Below are 21,442 nucleotides of genomic sequence, written 5' to 3' on the forward strand. Positions count from 1 at the left end.
AAAAAATTTTTTTTACCCCTTGCCCATTTTGTATCGAAGAAAGCTTTATTTAAAAAGAATACATTTACAACTACACTGATTATGGGAGTTCAGCTTGTTATCTGAGTGAGGTGTGTATATATATATATATATACAAACAGTAATTGCTTGACATTTTAAACTCCTCTCTTGTGATATAATCCATACATTTCCCATTATACCAAATATGTAATTAATCTATAGAATACAGTACACATGGTGTGGATCATTGTGATGTGCCAAATGCTAACTGTGAGAGATTATTTATTTAAGGGATGGTTCACAGTATTACCGAGAGCCGGTTTCACAGACAGACAGCCGTTTTTCTCTAACATTTGGAGCTAGGGTCAAAGTTGAATGTATCTAAAGCAGAAAAACAATGATTAAACCATTTTTTTTTCTCTAAAAGTAGTCGGAATTGTCTTCCTTGAAAGCAACATACATTCAAAAAGTATACAGACCCCTTCCCTGTTTTTTTTTTACACATTTTGTTTTACGTTATTCTAAAATGTATTCAATTAAAATGTTTTCCTCATCAATCTACATACAGTACCCCATAATACATTTTGTAAGATAAAAAATAAATATATTTAAATTAACTACTGTATATCACCCACCACCAGTGATCGTATCGTAGACATCATGTACGTGTGAGTTTATATTGATCCTTTAAACAGTTGGAAACATCTGAGCAGGGAAACAACGTCGTGGAACGTTCAGATAAAAATATACACTACATGATCAAAAGTATGTGAACACCTGCTTGTCGATCATCTCATTCCAAAATCATGGGCATTAATATGGAGCTGGTCCCTCCTTTGCTGCTATAACAGCCTCCACTCTTCTGGGAAGGCTTTCCACTAGATGTTGGAATATTGCTGCGGGGGACTTGCTTCCATTCAGCCACAAGAGCATTAGAGAGGTCGGGCACTGATGTTGGGCGATTAGGCCTGGCTCGCAGTCAGCGTTCCAATTCATCCCAAAGGTGTTCGATGGGGTTGAGGTCAGGGCTCTGTGCAGGCCAGTCTAGTTCGCCAATACCGATCTCAACAAACAATTTCTATTTGGACCGCACTTTGTGCACGGGGACATTGTCCTTCTGAAACAGGAAAGGGCCTTCCCCAAACTGATGCCACAAAGTTAGAAGCACAGAATCGTTTAGAATTTAATTGTATGCTGTAGCGATTTCCCTTCACTGGAACTAAGGGGCCCGAACCATGAAAAACAGCCCCAGACCATTATTCCTCATCCACCAAACTTTACAGTTGGCACTATACATTGGGGCAGGTAACGTTCCCTTGGCATCCTTCTAACCCAGATTCATCCGTCGGACTGGCAGATGGTGAAGCGGGATTTATCACTCCAGAGAATGCGTTTCCACTGTTCCAGAGACAATGGCGGCGAGTTTTACACCACTCCAACCGACGCTTGGCATTGCGCATGGTGATCCTAAGCTTGTGTGCGGCTGCTCGGCCATGGAAACCCATTTCATGAAGCTCCTGATGAACAGTTATTGTGCTGATGTTGCTTCCAGATTCCAGGCAGTTTGGAACTCGGTAATGAGTGTTGCAACCGAGGACAGATGATTTTTACGGGCTACGCGCTTCAGCACTCTGCGGTCCCGTTCTGTGAGCTTGTTTGGACTACCACTTTGCGGCCGAGACGTTGTTGCTCCTAGACGTTTCCCCTTCACAATAACAGCACTTACAGCTGACCGGGGCAGCTCTAGCAGGGCAGAAACGTTATTCCCCTGGTCAGCAATGGGTGTGTGCTGAAATAGCTGAATCAACTAATTTGAATGGGTGTCCACATACTTTTGACTATGTAGTGTATATGACATAGAACAAACATACCTCTGACATGTACAATACAGAATCACATCATCAGCTCTATTCATGACATTTCTATTTGCAACGTTTTCCTAATGAACGTGGCCCAATAGGGGTATTGTTGCAGATACAAATTTTGCAGACAGAAATGTGATAACGTTCTGTAACGTTGTCGTATTGACTTTGGCCCTGCATTAGCCGGGGGTTATAGTGCTGAACCGGATGTAATAGGGCTAAACTAGGTGTAACAGGGCTAAACTGGCTCTAATAAGACTAAACCTGGGGTAACAGGGCTAAACCGGGGGAACAGGGCTATACCGGGTGTAACACGGCTAAACCGGGAGTAACAGGGCTAAACCGGGTGTAACACGGCTAAACCGGGAGTAACAGGGCTAAACCGAGAGTAACAGGGCTAAACCGGGAGTAACAGGGCTAAACCAGGTGTAACAGGGCTAAACCAGGTGTAACAGGGCGAAACCGGGTGTAACAGGGCTAAACCGGGTGTATAACAGGGCGAAACCGGGAGTAACAGGGCGAAACCGGGAGTAACAGGGCGAAACCGGGAGTAACAGGGCGAAACCGGGAGTAACAGGGCTAAACCGGGTGTAACAGGGCTAAACCGGGTGTAACAGGGCTAAACCAGGTGTAACAGGGCTAAACCAGGTGTAACAGGGCGAAACCGGGTGTAACAGGGCTAAACCGGGTGTATAACAGGGCGAAACCGGGAGTAACAGGGCGAAACCGGGAGTAACAGGGCGAAACCGGGAGTAACAGGGCGAAACCGGGAGTAACAGGGCTAAACCGGGAGTAACAGGGCTAAACCGGGTGTAACAGGGCTAAACCAGGTGTAACAGGGCTAAACCAGGTGTAACAGTCAATGGCAACAACATTAGAAGACTGTTTTGAATTGAATAAAATGTATTGATCCCAAGTTTAGTAACATAGATGATGCTATAATTTTTCTCCAGTGCAAATCTACACTGAAACAAAAATATAAAAACACAACATGCAACAATTTCAAAGATTTTACTGAATTACAGTTCACATAAGGAAATCAGTCAATTGAAATAAATTAATTAGGCCCTAATCTATGGATTTCACATGACTGGGAATACAGATGTGAAACCAGGTGTAACAGGGCAAAACCAGATGTAACAGGGAGAAACCGGGTGTAACAGGGCTAAAAGAGGTCTACATGGCTGGACAGCCCTGTGTGCCCACAGCTCCGCGTACTGACAGGGGTTTAGACAGCACGGCTGGTCGCTGGTTCAGGACTGCTCTCCGTACACAACCATGGAAGGAGGGCAGGGCAGCGGGGAGGCCCGGCACATCAACGCCATCTAGAGGAGAGGAAAGGGAGTACAAGTTGAAATGCAAAAAGATCATTTTAGTTCTTTATGTTCGAGACAGGAGGTTTAGAAGTTGTATCTGTGTGCCAAAAGCTCTTTTTTTGGAATAAATTATATTTAAAAAAAAACATTGTCATGTTTGAGGTTGTACATGTGTGTTGCAGTAGTCTTTCCTTCACCACTCATACTGTAAAATAATCTGTCTAGCAGATTATGGAAATCCCTGAATAGTTCTGTGATTTTATATATATATATATATATATATATATATATATATATATATATATATATATATATATATATATATATATATATATATATATATATATTTTTTTTTTAAATCACAAAATGACTTCTGAGTCGGTGTATGGAATGAATATCCGATCAGCTCTAGTGTTTGACAGAGTAAGGTAGGAGGGTAGGGTTTAACAGAGGAGGTTTTGATGGAGAAAGGACTGGTGCTCACCTGGTACTCCCCCCAGGTACACAGTCTCCCTGGCCCCTGAGGGTCGGCCCTGCTTGGGTCCTACACTGTGTTCACTGGCTGCATCCACATGGAGCTGGAGCACATTGCTCGTCTTCATAACTACAGGGCAAAGAGCCGATGGCAAAAACATTAGAACACCGTTTTGAATTGATCCCAAGTTTAGTAACATAGGTGATGCTCTAATTTCTTTCCAGTGCAAATCTACACTGAAACAAAAAAATATAAAAACGCAACATGCAACAATTTCAAAGATTTGACAGAGTTACAGTTCACATAAGGAAATCAGTCAATTGAAATAAATTCATTAGGCAAAAATCTATGGATTTCACATGACTGGGAATAGATACCAAAAAAAAAGGTAGGGAGGTGGATCAGAAAACCAGTCAGTATCTGGTGTTACAACCATTTGCCTCATGCAGCGTGACACATCTCCTTCACATAGAGTTGATCAGGCTGTTGATTGTGGCCTGTGGAATGTTCTTCCACTCCTCTTCAATCGCTGTGAGAAGTATCTGGATATTGGCAGGAACTAGAACATGCTGTCGTATACGTCGATCCAGAGCATCCCAAACATGCTCAATGGGTGACATGTCTGGTGAGTATGCAGGCCATGGAAGAACTGGGACATTTTCAGCTTCCAGTAATTGTGTACAGATCCTTGTGACATGGGGCCGTGCATTATCATGCTGAAACATGAGGTGATGACGGTGGATGAATGGCACGACAATGGGCCTCAGGATCTCTTCACTGTAACTCTGTGCATTCAAATTGACATAGATAAAATGCAATTGTGTTCGTTGTCCGTAGCTTATTCCTGCCCATACCATAACCCCACCACCACCATGGGGCACTCTGTTCACAACGTTGACATCAGCAAACCGCTCGCCCACACGACACCCTACACGTGGTATAGAGTTGTGAGTCCGGTTGGACGTACCGGCAAATTCTCAAAATTATGTTGGAGGCGGCTTATGGTAGAGAAATGAACATTCAATTCTATGGCAACATTGTCAGCATGCCAGTTGCACACTCCCTCAAAACTTGAGTCATCTGCGGCATTGTGTTGTGTGACATAACTGAACATTTTAGAATGGCCTTTTATTGTCCCCAGCACAAGGTGCACCTGTGTAATGATCTTGCTGTTTAATCAGCTTCTTGATATACCACACCTGTCAGGTGGAAGGATTATCTTGGTGTAACGCCTGTCTTCATAAATGGACCAAGGCGCAGCAGGTATGTGAATACTCATCTTTAATTTAAATTAAGGAGTAAAGCATCCACTAAATAACACAAAACGGTGACAACAGTGACAGTTCTGCAGGCTAAAAACGCAGTGCAAAAACAACCACCCACAAACCCCAGTGACAAACATACTCCTACATATATGACTCCCAATCAGGAACAACGATCCCCAGCTGTTCCTGATCAGGAGTCACAAGACACACAGAACATTCAAACACACACACAAGATTGCCACGTCCTGACCCCCAAACTACTACAACAGCTCCATCTGCTGGTCAGGATGTGACACTTGGCAAAAGAGAAATGCTCACTAACAGGGATGGAAACAAATTCGTGCACAACATTTGAAAGAAATAAGCTTTTAGTCCGTATGGAAAATGTCTTGGATCTTCTACTTCAGCTCATGAAAACATGGGACTAACACTTTACATGTTGTGTTTATATTTTTGTTCAGTGTAATATCGTGAGGAAACGATAGTGCTAAGGGAAGTGATACAATTAATTCCTTGACGATAAAGACCAAAGTGTGTGAGCACAAAACAGGCTAAACCTTGTATCTGTAAGCTACAACTCACCTGTATCTGTAAGCTACAACTCACCTGTATCTGTAAGCTACAACTCACCTGTATCTGTAAGCTACAACTCACCTGTATCTGTAAGCTACAACTCAACTGTATCTGTAAGCTACAACTCACCTGTATCTGTAACTGTAAGCTACAACTCACCTGTATCTGTAAGCTACAACTCACCTGTATCTGTAAGCTACAACTCACCTGTATCTGTAAGCTACAACTCACCTGTATCTGTAAGCTACAACTCACCTGTATCTGTAACTGTAAGCTACAACTCACCTGTATCTGTAACTGTAAGCTACAACTCACCTGTATCTGTAACTGTAAGCTACAACTCACCTGTATCTGTATCTGTAAGCTACAACTCACCTGTATCTGTAAGCTACAACTCACCTGTATCTGTAAGCTACAACTCACCTGTATCTGTATCTGTAAGCTACAACTCACCTGTATCTGTATCTGCAAGCTACAACTCACCTGTATCTGTAAGCTACAACTCACCTGTATCTGTATCTGTAAGCTACAACTCACCTGTATCTGTAAGCTACAACTCACCTGTATCTGTAACTGTAAGCTACAACTCACCTGTATCTGTAACTGTAAGCTACAACTCACCTGTATCTGTACCTGTAAGCTACAACTCACCTGTATCTGTACCTGTAAGCTACAACTCACCTGTATCTGTACCTGTAAGCTACAACTCACCTGTATCTGTAAGCTACAACTCACCTGTATCTGTATCTGTAAGCTACAACTCACCTGTATCTGTAACTGTAAGCTACAACTCACCTGTATCTGTAAGCTACAACTCACCTGTATCTGTAAGCTACAACTCACCTGTATCTGTAAGCTACAACTCACCTGTATCTGTAAGCTACAACTCACCTGTATCTGTAAGCTACAACTCACCTGTATCTGTAAGCTACAACTCACCTGTATCTGTAAGCTACAACTCACCTGTATCTGTAAGCTACAACTCACCTGTATCTGTAAGCTACAACTCACCTGTAACTGTAAGCTACAACTCACCTGTATCTGTAACTGTAAGCTACAACTCACCTGTATCTGTAACTGTAAGCTACAACTCACCTGTATCTGTATCTGTAAGCTACAACTCACCTGTATCTGTATCTGTAAGCTACAACTCACCTGTATCTGTATCTGTAAGCTACAACTCACCTGTATCTGTAACTGTAAGCTACAACTCACCTGTATCTGTAAGCTAGAACTCACCTGTAACTGCAAGCTACAACTCACCTGTATCTGTATGCTACAACTCACCTGTATCTGTATGCTACAACTCACCTGTATCTGTAACTGTAAGCTAGAACTCACCTGTATCTGTATCTGTATGCTACAACTCACCTGTATCTGTAACTGTAAGCTACAACTCACCTGTATCTGTAACTGTAAGCTACAACTCACCTGTATCTGTAAGCTACAACTCACCTGTATCTGTAAGCTACAACTCACCTGTATCTGTAAGCTACAACTCACCTGTATCTGTAAGCTACAACTCACCTGTATCTGTAAGCTACAACTCACCTGTATCTGTAAGCTACAACTCACCTATATCTGTAAGCTACAACTCACCTGTATCTGTAAGCTACAACTCACCTGTATCTGTATCTGTAAGCTACAACTCACCTGTATCTGTATCTGTAAGCTACAACTCACCTGTATCTGTATCTGTAAGCTACAACTCACCTGTATCTGTATCTGCAAGCTACAACTCACCTGTATCTGTAAGCTACAACTCACCTGTATCTGTATCTGTAAGCTACAACTCACCTGTATCTGTAAGCTACAACTCACCTGTATCTGTAACTGTAAGCTACAACTCACCTGTATCTGTAACTGTAAGCTACAACTCACCTGTATCTGTACCTGTAAGCTACAACTCACCTGTATCTGTAAGCTACAACTCACCTGTATCTGTATCTGTAAGCTACAACTCACCTGTATCTGTAACTGTAAGCTACAACTCACCTGTATCTGTAAGCTACAACTCACCTGTATCTGTAAGCTACAACTCACCTGTATCTGTAAGCTACAACTCACCTGTATCTGTAAGCTACAACTCACCTGTATCTGTAAGCTACAACTCACCTGTATCTGTAAGCTACAACTCACCTGTATCTGTAAGCTACAACTCACCTGTATCTGTAAGCTACAACTCACCTGTAACTGTAAGCTACAACTCACCTGTATCTGTAACTGTAAGCTACAACTCACCTGTATCTGTAACTGTAAGCTACAACTCACCTGTATCTGTACCTGTAAGCTACAACTCACCTGTATCTGTACCTGTAAGCTACAACTCACCTGTATCTGTACCTGTAAGCTACAACTCACCTGTATCTGTAAGCTACAACTCACCTGTATCTGTATCTGTAAGCTACAACTCACCTGTATCTGTAACTGTAAGCTACAACTCACCTGTATCTGTAAGCTACAACTCACCTGTATCTGTAAGCTACAACTCACCTGTATCTGTAAGCTACAACTCACCTGTATCTGTAAGCTACAACTCACCTGTATCTGTAAGCTACAACTCACCTGTATCTGTAAGCTACAACTCACCTGTATCTGTAAGCTACAACTCACCTGTATCTGTAAGCTACAACTCACCTGTATCTGTAAGCTACAACTCACCTGTAACTGTAAGCTACAACTCACCTGTATCTGTAACTGTAAGCTACAACTCACCTGTATCTGTAACTGTAAGCTACAACTCACCTGTATCTGTATCTGTAAGCTACAACTCACCTGTATCTGTATCTGTAAGCTACAACTCACCTGTATCTGTATCTGTAAGCTACAACTCACCTGTATCTGTAACTGTAAGCTACAACTCACCTGTATCTGTAAGCTAGAACTCACCTGTAACTGCAAGCTACAACTCACCTGTATCTGTATGCTACAACTCACCTGTATCTGTATGCTACAACTCACCTGTATCTGTAACTGTAAGCTAGAACTCACCTGTATCTGTATCTGTATGCTACAACTCACCTGTATCTGTAACTGTAAGCTACAACTCACCTGTATCTGTAACTGTAAGCTACAACTCACCTGTATCTGTAAGCTACAACTCACCTGTATCTGTAAGCTACAACTCACCTGTATCTGTAAGCTACAACTCACCTGTATCTGTAAGCTACAACTCACCTGTATCTGTAAGCTACAACTCACCTATATCTGTAAGCTACAACTCACCTGTATCTGTAAGCTACAACTCACCTGTATCTGTATCTGTAAGCTACAACTCACCTGTATCTGTATCTGTAAGCTACAACTCACCTGTATCTGTATCTGTAAGCTACAACTCACCTGTATCTGTATCTGCAAGCTACAACTCACCTGTATCTGTAAGCTACAACTCACCTGTATCTGTATCTGTAAGCTACAACTCACCTGTATCTGTAAGCTACAACTCACCTGTATCTGTAACTGTAAGCTACAACTCACCTGTATCTGTAACTGTAAGCTACAACTCACCTGTATCTGTACCTGTAAGCTACAACTCACCTGTATCTGTACCTGTAAGCTACAACTCACCTGTATCTGTAAGCTACAACTCACCTGTATCTGTATCTGTAAGCTACAACTCACCTGTATCTGTAACTGTAAGCTACAACTCACCTGTATCTGTAAGCTACAACTCACCTGTATCTGTAAGCTACAACTCACCTGTATCTGTAAGCTACAACTCACCTGTATCTGTAAGCTACAACTCACCTGTATCTGTAAGCTACAACTCACCTGTATCTGTAAGCTACAACTCACCTGTATCTGTAAGCTACAACTCACCTGTATCTGTAAGCTACAACTCACCTGTAACTGTAAGCTACAACTCACCTGTATCTGTAACTGTAAGCTACAACTCACCTGTATCTGTAACTGTAAGCTACAACTCACCTGTATCTGTATCTGTAAGCTACAACTCACCTGTATCTGTATCTGTAAGCTACAACTCACCTGTATCTGTATCTGTAAGCTACAACTCACCTGTATCTGTAACTGTAAGCTACAACTCACCTGTATCTGTAAGCTAGAACTCACCTGTAACTGCAAGCTACAACTCACCTGTATCTGTATGCTACAACTCACCTGTATCTGTATGCTACAACTCACCTGTATCTGTAACTGTAAGCTAGAACTCACCTGTATCTGTATCTGTATGCTACAACTCACCTGTATCTGTAACTGTAAGCTACAACTCACCTGTATCTGTAACTGTAAGCTACAACTCACCTGTATCTGTAAGCTACAACTCACCTGTATCTGTAAGCTACAACTCACCTGTATCTGTAAGCTACAACTCACCTGTTTCTGTAAGCTACAACTCACCTGTATCTGTAAGCTACAACTCACCTGTATCTGTAAGCTACAACTCACCTGTATCTGTAAGCTACAACTCACCTGTATCTGTATCTGTAAGCTACAACTCACCTGTATCTGTATCTGTAAGCTACAACTCACCTGTATCTGTAACTGTAAGCTACAACTCACCTGTATCTGTAACTGTAAGCTACAACTCACCTGTATCTGTAACTGTAAGCTACAACTCACCTGTATCTGTATCTGTAAGCTACAACTCACCTGTATCTGTAACTGTAAGCTACAACTCACCTGTATCTGTGACTGTAAGCTACAACTCACCTGTATCTGTAAGCTACAACTCACCTGTATCTGTAAGCTACAACTCACCTGTATCTGTAAGCTACAACTCACCTGTATCTGTAAGCTACAACTCACCTGTATCTGTAAGCTACAACTCACCTGTATCTGTAAGCTACAACTCACCTGTATCTGTAAGCTACAACTCACCTGTATCTGTAAGCTACAACTCACCTGTAACTGTAAGCTACAACTCACCTGTATCTGTAACTGTAAGCTACAACTCACCTGTATCTGTAACTGTAAGCTACAACTCACCTGTATCTGTATCTGTAAGCTACAACTCACCTGTATCTGTATCTGTAAGCTACAACTCACCTGTATCTGTATCTGTAAGCTACAACTCACCTGTATCTGTAACTGTAAGCTACAACTCACCTGTATCTGTAAGCTAGAACTCACCTGTAACTGCAAGCTACAACTCACCTGTATCTGTATGCTACAACTCACCTGTATCTGTATGCTACAACTCACCTGTATCTGTAACTGTAAGCTAGAACTCACCTGTATCTGTATCTGTATGCTACAACTCACCTGTATCTGTAACTGTAAGCTACAACTCACCTGTATCTGTAACTGTAAGCTACAACTCACCTGTATCTGTAAGCTACAACTCACCTGTATCTGTAAGCTACAACTCACCTGTATCTGTAAGCTACAACTCACCTGTATCTGTAAGCTACAACTCACCTGTATCTGTAAGCTACAACTCACCTGTATCTGTAAGCTACAACTCACCTATATCTGTAAGCTACAACTCACCTGTATCTGTAAGCTACAACTCACCTGTATCTGTATCTGTAAGCTACAACTCACCTGTATCTGTATCTGTAAGCTACAACTCACCTGTATCTGTATCTGTAAGCTACAACTCACCTGTATCTGTATCTGCAAGCTACAACTCACCTGTATCTGTAAGCTACAACTCACCTGTATCTGTATCTGTAAGCTACAACTCACCTGTATCTGTAAGCTACAACTCACCTGTATCTGTAACTGTAAGCTACAACTCACCTGTATCTGTAACTGTAAGCTACAACTCACCTGTATCTGTACCTGTAAGCTACAACTCACCTGTATCTGTAAGCTACAACTCACCTGTATCTGTATCTGTAAGCTACAACTCACCTGTATCTGTAACTGTAAGCTACAACTCACCTGTATCTGTAAGCTACAACTCACCTGTATCTGTAAGCTACAACTCACCTGTATCTGTAAGCTACAACTCACCTGTATCTGTAAGCTACAACTCACCTGTATCTGTAAGCTACAACTCACCTGTATCTGTAAGCTACAACTCACCTGTATCTGTAAGCTACAACTCACCTGTATCTGTAAGCTACAACTCACCTGTAACTGTAAGCTACAACTCACCTGTATCTGTAACTGTAAGCTACAACTCACCTGTATCTGTAACTGTAAGCTACAACTCACCTGTATCTGTACCTGTAAGCTACAACTCACCTGTATCTGTACCTGTAAGCTACAACTCACCTGTATCTGTACCTGTAAGCTACAACTCACCTGTATCTGTAAGCTACAACTCACCTGTATCTGTATCTGTAAGCTACAACTCACCTGTATCTGTAACTGTAAGCTACAACTCACCTGTATCTGTAAGCTACAACTCACCTGTATCTGTAAGCTACAACTCACCTGTATCTGTAAGCTACAACTCACCTGTATCTGTAAGCTACAACTCACCTGTATCTGTAAGCTACAACTCACCTGTATCTGTAAGCTACAACTCACCTGTATCTGTAAGCTACAACTCACCTGTATCTGTAAGCTACAACTCACCTGTATCTGTAAGCTACAACTCACCTGTAACTGTAAGCTACAACTCACCTGTATCTGTAACTGTAAGCTACAACTCACCTGTATCTGTAACTGTAAGCTACAACTCACCTGTATCTGTATCTGTAAGCTACAACTCACCTGTATCTGTATCTGTAAGCTACAACTCACCTGTATCTGTATCTGTAAGCTACAACTCACCTGTATCTGTAACTGTAAGCTACAACTCACCTGTATCTGTAAGCTAGAACTCACCTGTAACTGCAAGCTACAACTCACCTGTATCTGTATGCTACAACTCACCTGTATCTGTATGCTACAACTCACCTGTATCTGTAACTGTAAGCTAGAACTCACCTGTATCTGTATCTGTATGCTACAACTCACCTGTATCTGTAACTGTAAGCTACAACTCACCTGTATCTGTAACTGTAAGCTACAACTCACCTGTATCTGTAAGCTACAACTCACCTGTATCTGTAAGCTACAACTCACCTGTATCTGTAAGCTACAACTCACCTGTATCTGTAAGCTACAACTCACCTGTATCTGTAAGCTACAACTCACCTATATCTGTAAGCTACAACTCACCTGTATCTGTAAGCTACAACTCACCTGTATCTGTATCTGTAAGCTACAACTCACCTGTATCTGTATCTGTAAGCTACAACTCACCTGTATCTGTATCTGTAAGCTACAACTCACCTGTATCTGTATCTGCAAGCTACAACTCACCTGTATCTGTAAGCTACAACTCACCTGTATCTGTATCTGTAAGCTACAACTCACCTGTATCTGTAAGCTACAACTCACCTGTATCTGTAACTGTAAGCTACAACTCACCTGTATCTGTAACTGTAAGCTACAACTCACCTGTATCTGTACCTGTAAGCTACAACTCACCTGTATCTGTACCTGTAAGCTACAACTCACCTGTATCTGTAAGCTACAACTCACCTGTATCTGTATCTGTAAGCTACAACTCACCTGTATCTGTAACTGTAAGCTACAACTCACCTGTATCTGTAAGCTACAACTCACCTGTATCTGTAAGCTACAACTCACCTGTATCTGTAAGCTACAACTCACCTGTATCTGTAAGCTACAACTCACCTGTATCTGTAAGCTACAACTCACCTGTATCTGTAAGCTACAACTCACCTGTATCTGTAAGCTACAACTCACCTGTATCTGTAAGCTACAACTCACCTGTAACTGTAAGCTACAACTCACCTGTATCTGTAACTGTAAGCTACAACTCACCTGTATCTGTAACTGTAAGCTACAACTCACCTGTATCTGTATCTGTAAGCTACAACTCACCTGTATCTGTATCTGTAAGCTACAACTCACCTGTATCTGTATCTGTAAGCTACAACTCACCTGTATCTGTAACTGTAAGCTACAACTCACCTGTATCTGTAAGCTAGAACTCACCTGTAACTGCAAGCTACAACTCACCTGTATCTGTATGCTACAACTCACCTGTATCTGTATGCTACAACTCACCTGTATCTGTAACTGTAAGCTAGAACTCACCTGTATCTGTATCTGTATGCTACAACTCACCTGTATCTGTAACTGTAAGCTACAACTCACCTGTATCTGTAACTGTAAGCTACAACTCACCTGTATCTGTAAGCTACAACTCACCTGTATCTGTAAGCTACAACTCACCTGTATCTGTAAGCTACAACTCACCTGTTTCTGTAAGCTACAACTCACCTGTATCTGTAAGCTACAACTCACCTGTATCTGTAAGCTACAACTCACCTGTATCTGTAAGCTACAACTCACCTGTATCTGTATCTGTAAGCTACAACTCACCTGTATCTGTATCTGTAAGCTACAACTCACCTGTATCTGTAACTGTAAGCTACAACTCACCTGTATCTGTAACTGTAAGCTACAACTCACCTGTATCTGTAACTGTAAGCTACAACTCACCTGTATCTGTATCTGTAAGCTACAACTCACCTGTATCTGTAACTGTAAGCTACAACTCACCTGTATCTGTGACTGTAAGCTACAACTCACCTGTATCTGTAAGCTACAACTCACCTGTATCTGTAAGCTACAACTCACCTGTATCTGTAAGCTACAACTCACCTGTATCTGTAAGCTACAACTCACCTGTATCTGTAAGCTACAACTCACCTGTATCTGTAAGCTACAACTCACCTGTATCTGTAAGCTACAACTCACCTGTATCTGTAAGCTACAACTCACCTGTATCTGTAAGCTACAACTCACCTGTATCTGTAAGCTACAACTCACCTGTATCTGTAAGCTACAACTCACCTGTATCTGTAAGCTACAACTCACCTGTATATGTAAGCTACAACTCACCTGTATCTGTAAGCTACAACTCACCTGTAACTGTAAGCTACAACTCACCTGTAACTGTAAGCTACAACTCACCTGTAACTGTAAGCTACAACTCACCTGTAACTGTAAGCTACAACTCACCTGTAACTGTAAGCTACAACTCACCTGTATCTGTAACTGTAAGCTACAACTCACCTGTAACTGTAAGCTACAACTCACCTGTATCTGTAACTGTAATTTACAACTCACCTGTATCTGTAACTGTAAGCTACAACTCACCTGTATCTGTACCTGTAAGCTACAACTCACCTGTATCTGTACCTGTAAGCTACAACTCACCTGTATCTGTAACTGTAAGCTACAACTCACCTGTATCTGTAACTGTAAGCTACAACTCACCTGTATCTGTACCTGTAAGCTACAACTCACCTGTATCTGTACCTGTAAGCTACAACTCACCTGTATCTGTAAGCTACAACTCACCTGTAACTGTAAGCTACAACTCACCTGTAACTGTAAGCTACAACTCACCTGTATCTGTAACTGTAAGCTACAACTCACCTGTAACTGTAAGCTACAACTCACCTGTAACTGTAAGCTACAACTCACCTGTATCTGTAACTGTAAGCTACAACTCACCTGTATCTGTAAGCTACAACTCACCTGTATCTGTAAGCTACAACTCACCTGTATCTGTAAGCTACAACTCACCTGTATCTGTAAGCTACAACTCACCTGTATCTGTAAGCTACAACTCACCTGTATCTGTAAGCTACAACTCACCTGTAACTGTAAGCTACAACTCACCTGTATCTGTAACTGTAAGCTACAACTCACCTGTATCTGTAACTGTAAGCTACAACTCACCTGTAACTGTAAGCTACAACTCACCTGTAACTGTAAGCTACAACTCACCTGTATCTGTAACTGTAAGCTACAACTCACCTGTAACTGTAAGCTACAACTCACCTGTAACTGTAAGCTACAACTCACCTGTATCTGTAACTGTAAGCTACAACTCACCTGTATCTGTAAGCTACAACTCACCTGTATCTGTAAGCTACAACTCACCTGTATCTGTAAGCTACAACTCACCTGTATCTGTAAGCTACAACTCACCTGTATCTGTAAGCTACAACTCACCTGTAACTGTAAGCTACAACTCACCTGTATCTGTAACTGTAAGCTACAACTCACCTGTATCTGTAACTGTAAGCTACAACTCACCTGTATCTGTATCTGTAAGCTACAACTCACCTGTATCTGTATCTGTAAGCTACAACTCACCTGTATCTGTATCTGTAAGCTACAACTCACCTGTATCTGTAAGCTAGAACTCACCTGTAACTGCAAGCTACTACTCACCTGTATCTGTATGCTACAACTCACCTGTATCTGTATGCTACAACTCACCTGTATCTGTAACTGTAAGCTAGAACTCACCTGTATCTGTATCTGTATGCTACAACTCACCTGTATCTGTAACTGTAAGCTACAACTCACCTGTATCTGTAACTGTAAGCTACAACTCACCTGTATCTGTAAGCTACAACTCACCTGTATCTGTAAGCTACAACTCACCTGTATCTGTAAGCTACAACTCACCTGTATCTGTAAGCTACAACTCACCTGTATCTGTAAGCTACAACTCACCTGTATCTGTAAGCTACAACTCACCTGTATCTGTAAGCTACAACTCACCTGTATCTGTATCTGTAAGCTACAACTCACCTGTATCTGTATGCTACAACTCACCTGTATCTGTATCTGTAAGCTACAACTCACCTGTATCTGTATCTGTAAGCTACAACTCACCTGTATCTGTATCTGTAAGCTACAACTCACCTGTATCTGTAAGCTACAACTCACCTGTATCTGTAACTGTAAGCTACAACTCACCTGTATCTGTAACTGTAAGCTACAACTCACCTGTATCTGTACCTGTAAGCTACAACTCACCTGTATCTGTACCTGTAAGCTACAACTCACCTGTATCTGTACCTGTAAGCTACAACTCACCTGTATCTGTAAGCTACAACTCACCTGTATCTGTAAGCTACAACTCACCTGTATCTGTAACTGTAAGCTACAACTCACCTGTATCTGTAAGCTACAACTCACCTGTATCTGTAAGCTACAACTCACCTGTATCTGTAAGCTACAACTCACCTGTATCTGTAAGCTACAACTCACCTGTATCTGTAAGCTACAACTCACCTGTATCTGTAAGCTACAACTCACCTGTATCTGTAAGCTACAACTCACCTGTATCTGTAAGCTACAACTCACCTGTATCTGTAAGCTACAACTCACCTGTAACTGTAAGCTACAACTCACCTGTATCTGTAACTGTAAGCTACAACTCACCTGTATCTGTAACTGTAAGCTACAACTCACCTGTATCTGTATCTGTAAGCTACAACTCACCTGTATCTGTATCTGTAAGCTACAACTCACCTGTATCTGTATCTGTAAGCTACAACTCACCTGTATCTGTAACTGTAAGCTACAACTCACCTGTATCTGTAAGCTAGAACTCACCTGTAACTGCAAGCTACAACTCACCTGTATCTGTATGCTACAACTCACCTGTATCTGTATGCTACAACTCACCTGTATCTGTAACTGTAAGCTAGAACTCACCTGTATCTGTATCTGTATGCTACAACTCACCTGTATCTGTAACTGTAAGCTACAACTCACCTGTATCTGTAACTGTAAGCTACAACTCACCTGTATCTGTAAGCTACAACTCACCTGTATCTGTAAGCTACAACTCACCTGTATCTGTAAGCTACAACTCACCTGTTTCTGTAAGCTACAACTCACCTGTATCTGTAAGCTACAACTCACCTGTATCTGTAAGCTACAACTCACCTGTATCTGTAAGCTACAACTCACCTGTATCTGTATCTGTAAGCTACAACTCACCTGTATCTGTATCTGTAAGCTACAACTCACCTGTATCTGTAACTGTAAGCTACAACTCACCTGTATCTGTAACTGTAAGCTACAACTCACCTGTATCTGTAACTGTAAGCTACAACTCACCTGTATCTGTATCTGTAAGCTACAACTCACCTGTATCTGTAACTGTAAGCTACAACTCACCTGTATCTGTGACTGTAAGCTACAACTCACCTGTATCTGTGACTGTAAGCTACAACTCACCTGTATCTGTAAGCTACAACTCACCTGTATCTGTAAGCTACAACTCACCTGTATCTGTAAGCTACAACTCACCTGTATCTGTAAGCTACAACTCACCTGTATCTGTAAGCTACAACTCACCTGTATCTGTAAGCTACAACTCACCTGTATCTGTAAGCTACAACTCACCTGTATCTGTATCTGTAAGCTACAACTCACCTGTATCTGTATGCTACAACTCACCTGTATCTGTATCTGTAAGCTACAACTCACCTGTATCTGTATCTGTAAGCTACAACTCACCTGTATCTGTATCTGTAAGCTACAACTCACCTGTATCTGTAAGCTACAACTCACCTGTATCTGTAACTGTAAGCTACAACTCACCTGTATCTGTAACTGTAAGCTACAACTCACCTGTATCTGTACCTGTAAGCTACAACTCACCTGTATCTGTACCTGTAAGCTACAACTCACCTGTATCTGTACCTGTAAGCTACAACTCACCTGTATCTGTAAGCTACAACTCACCTGTATCTGTATCTGTAAGCTACAACTCACCTGTATCTGTAACTGTAAGCTACAACTCACCTGTATCTGTAAGCTACAACTCACCTGTATCTGTAAGCTACAACTCACCTGTATCTGTAAGCTACAACTCACCTGTATCTGTAAGCTACAACTCACCTGTATCTGTAAGCTACAACTCACCTGTATCTGTAAGCTACAACTCACCTGTATCTGTAAGCTACAACTCACCTGTATCTGTAAGCTACAACTCACCTGTATCTGTAAGCTACAACTCACCTGTATCTGTAAGCTACAACTCACCTGTAACTGTAAGCTACAACTCACCTGTATCTGTAACTGTAAGCTACAACTCACCTGTATCTGTAACTGTAAGCTACAACTCACCTGTATCTGTATCTGTAAGCTACAACTCACCTGTATCTGTATCTGTAAGCTACAACTCACCTGTATCTGTATCTGTAAGCTACAACTCACCTGTATCTGTAACTGTAAGCTACAACTCACCTGTATCTGTAAGCTAGAACTCACCTGTAACTGCAAGCTACAACTCACCTGTATCTGTATGCTACAACTCACCTGTATCTGTATGCTACAACTCACCTGTATCTGTAACTGTAAGCTAGAACTCACCTGTATCTGTATCTGTATGCTACAACTCACCTGTATCTGTAACTGTAAGCTACAACTCACCTGTATCTGTAACTGTAAGCTACAACTCACCTGTATCTGTAAGCTACAACTCACCTGTATCTGTAAGCTACAACTCACCTGTATCTGTAAGCTACAACTCACCTGTTTCTGTAAGCTACAACTCACCTGTATCTGTAAGCTACAACTCACCTGTATCTGTAAGCTACAACTCACCTGTATCTGTAAGCTACAACTCACCTGTATCTGTATCTGTAAGCTACAACTCACCTGTATCTGTATCTGTAAGCTACAACTCACCTGTATCTGTAACTGTAAGCTACAACTCACCTGTATCTGTAACTGTAAGCTACAACTCACCTGTATCTGTAACTGTAAGCTACAACTCACCTGTATCTGTATCTGTAAGCTACAACTCACCTGTATCTGTAACTGTAAGCTACAACTCACCTGTATCTGTGACTGTAAGCTACAACTCACCTGTATCTGTGACTGTAAGCTACAACTCACCTGTATCTGTAAGCTACAACTCACCTGTATCTGTAAGCTACAACTCACCTGTATCTGTAAGCTACAACTCACCTGTATCTGTAAGCTACAACTCACCTGTATCTGTAAGCTACAACTCACCTGTATCTGTAAGCTACAACTCAACTGTATCTGTAAGCTACAACTCACCTGTATCTGTAACTGTAAGCTACAACTCACCTGTATCTGTAAGCTACAACTCACCTGTATCTGTAAGCTACAACTCACCTGTATCTGTAAGCTACAACTCACCTGTATCTGTAAGCTACAACTCACCTGTATCTGTAACTGTAAGCTACAACTCACCTGTATCTGTAACTGTAAGCTACAACTCACCTGTATCTGTAACTGTAAGCTACAACTCACCTGTATCTGTATCTGTAAGCTACAACTCACCTGTATCTGTAAGCTACAACTCACCTGTATCTGTAAGCTACAACTCACCTGTATCTGTAAGCTACAACTCACCTGTATCTGTATCTGTAAGCTACAACTCACCTGTATCTGTATCTGCAAGCTACAACTCACCTGTATCTGTAAGCTACAACTCACCTGTATCTGTAACTGTAAGCTACAACTCACCTGTATCTGTAACTGTAAGCTACAACTCACCTGTATCTGTACCTGTAAGCTACAACTCACCTGTATCTGTACCTGTAAGCTACAACTCACCTGTATCTGTACCTGTAAGCTACAACTCACCTGTATCTGTAAGCTACAACTCACCTGTATCTGTATCTGTAAGCTACAACTCACCTGTATCTGTAACTGTAAGCTACAACTCACCTGTATCTGTAAGCTACAACTCACCTGTATCTGTAAGCTACAACTCACCTGTATCTGTAAGCTACAACTCACCTGTATCTGTAAGCTACAACTCACCTGTATCTGTAAGCTACAACTCACCTGTATCTGTAAGCTACAACTCACCTGTATCTGTAAGCTACAACTCACCTGTATCTGTAAGCTACAACTCACCTGTATCTGTAAGCTACAACTCACCTGTAACTGTAAGCTACAACTCACCTGTATCTGTAACTGTAAGCTACAACTCACCTGTATCTGTAACTGTAAGCTACAACTCACCTGTATCTGTATCTGTAAGCTACAACTCACCTGTATCTGTATCTGTAAGCTACAACTCACCTGTATCTGTATCTGTAAGCTACAACTCACCTGTATCTGTAAGCTACAACTCACCTGTATCTGTAAGCTAGAACTCACCTGTAACTGCAAGCTACAACTCACCTGTATCTGTATGCTACAACTCACCTGTATCTGTATGCTACAACTCACCTGTATCTGTAACTGTAAGCTAGAACTCACCTGTATCTGTATCTGTATGCTACAACTCACCTGTATCTGTAACTGTAAGCTACAACTCACCTGTATCTGTAACTGTAAGCTACAACTCACCTGTATCTGTAAGCTACAACTCACCTGTATCTGTAAGCTACAACTCACCTGTATCTGTAAGCTACAACTCACCTGTATCTGTAAGCTACAACTCACCTGTATCTGTAAGCTACAACTCACCTGTATCTGTAAGCTACAACTCACCTATATCTGTAAGCTACAACTCACCTGTATCTGTAAGCTACAACTCACCTGTATCTGTATCTGTAAGCTACAACTCACCTGTATCTGTATCTGTAAGCTACAACTCACCTGTATCTGTATCTGTAAGCTACAACTCACCTGTATCTGTATCTGCAAGCTACAACTCACCTGTATCTGTAAGCTACAACTCACCTGTATCTGTATCTGTAAGCTACAACTCACCTGTATCTGTAAGCTACAACTCACCTGTATCTGTAACTGTAAGCTACAACTCACCTGTATCTGTAACTGTAAGCTACAACTCACCTGTATCTGTACCTGTAAGCTACAACTCACCTGTATCTGTACCTGTAAGCTACAACTCACCTGTATCTGTAAGCTACAACTCACCTGTATCTGTATCTGTAAGCTACAACTCACCTGTATCTGTAACTGTAAGCTACAACTCACCTGTATCTGTAAGCTACAACTCACCTGTATCTGTAAGCTACAACTCACCTGTATCTGTAAGCTACAACTCACCTGTATCTGTAAGCTACAACTCACCTGTATCTGTAAGCTACAACTCACCTGTATCTGTAAGCTACAACTCACCTGTATCTGTAAGCTACAACTCACCTGTATCTGTAAGCTACAACTCACCTGTAACTGTAAGCTACAACTCACCTGTATCTGTAACTGTAAGCTACAACTCACCTGTATCTGTAACTGTAAGCTACA

General features: G+C 41.6%; 1 protein-coding gene across 1 annotated transcript in view; it reads right to left on the reverse strand.

The window, feature by feature from the left end:
* Positions 1 to 23: 23 nt before the first annotated feature.
* Positions 24 to 21,442, reverse strand: part of LOC106572912 (laminin subunit alpha-5) — a 292,659-nt gene continuing 271,240 nt past the window's right edge. The window contains exons 78-79 of the mRNA XM_082962271.1: positions 3,663 to 3,782; positions 24 to 3,187 (exon numbers count right to left, since the gene is read on the reverse strand). Of these exons, the coding sequence (XP_082818397.1) occupies positions 3,039 to 3,187; positions 3,663 to 3,782 (269 nt within the window). The 3' untranslated portion in view covers positions 24 to 3,038. The remainder of the gene's footprint in view (positions 3,188 to 3,662; positions 3,783 to 21,442) is intronic.

This window comes from Salmo salar, chromosome 15 (genome assembly GCF_965601325.2).
Source record: "Salmo salar chromosome 15, fSalSal1, whole genome shotgun sequence".
Classification (NCBI taxonomy): domain Eukaryota; kingdom Metazoa; phylum Chordata; class Actinopteri; order Salmoniformes; family Salmonidae; genus Salmo; species Salmo salar.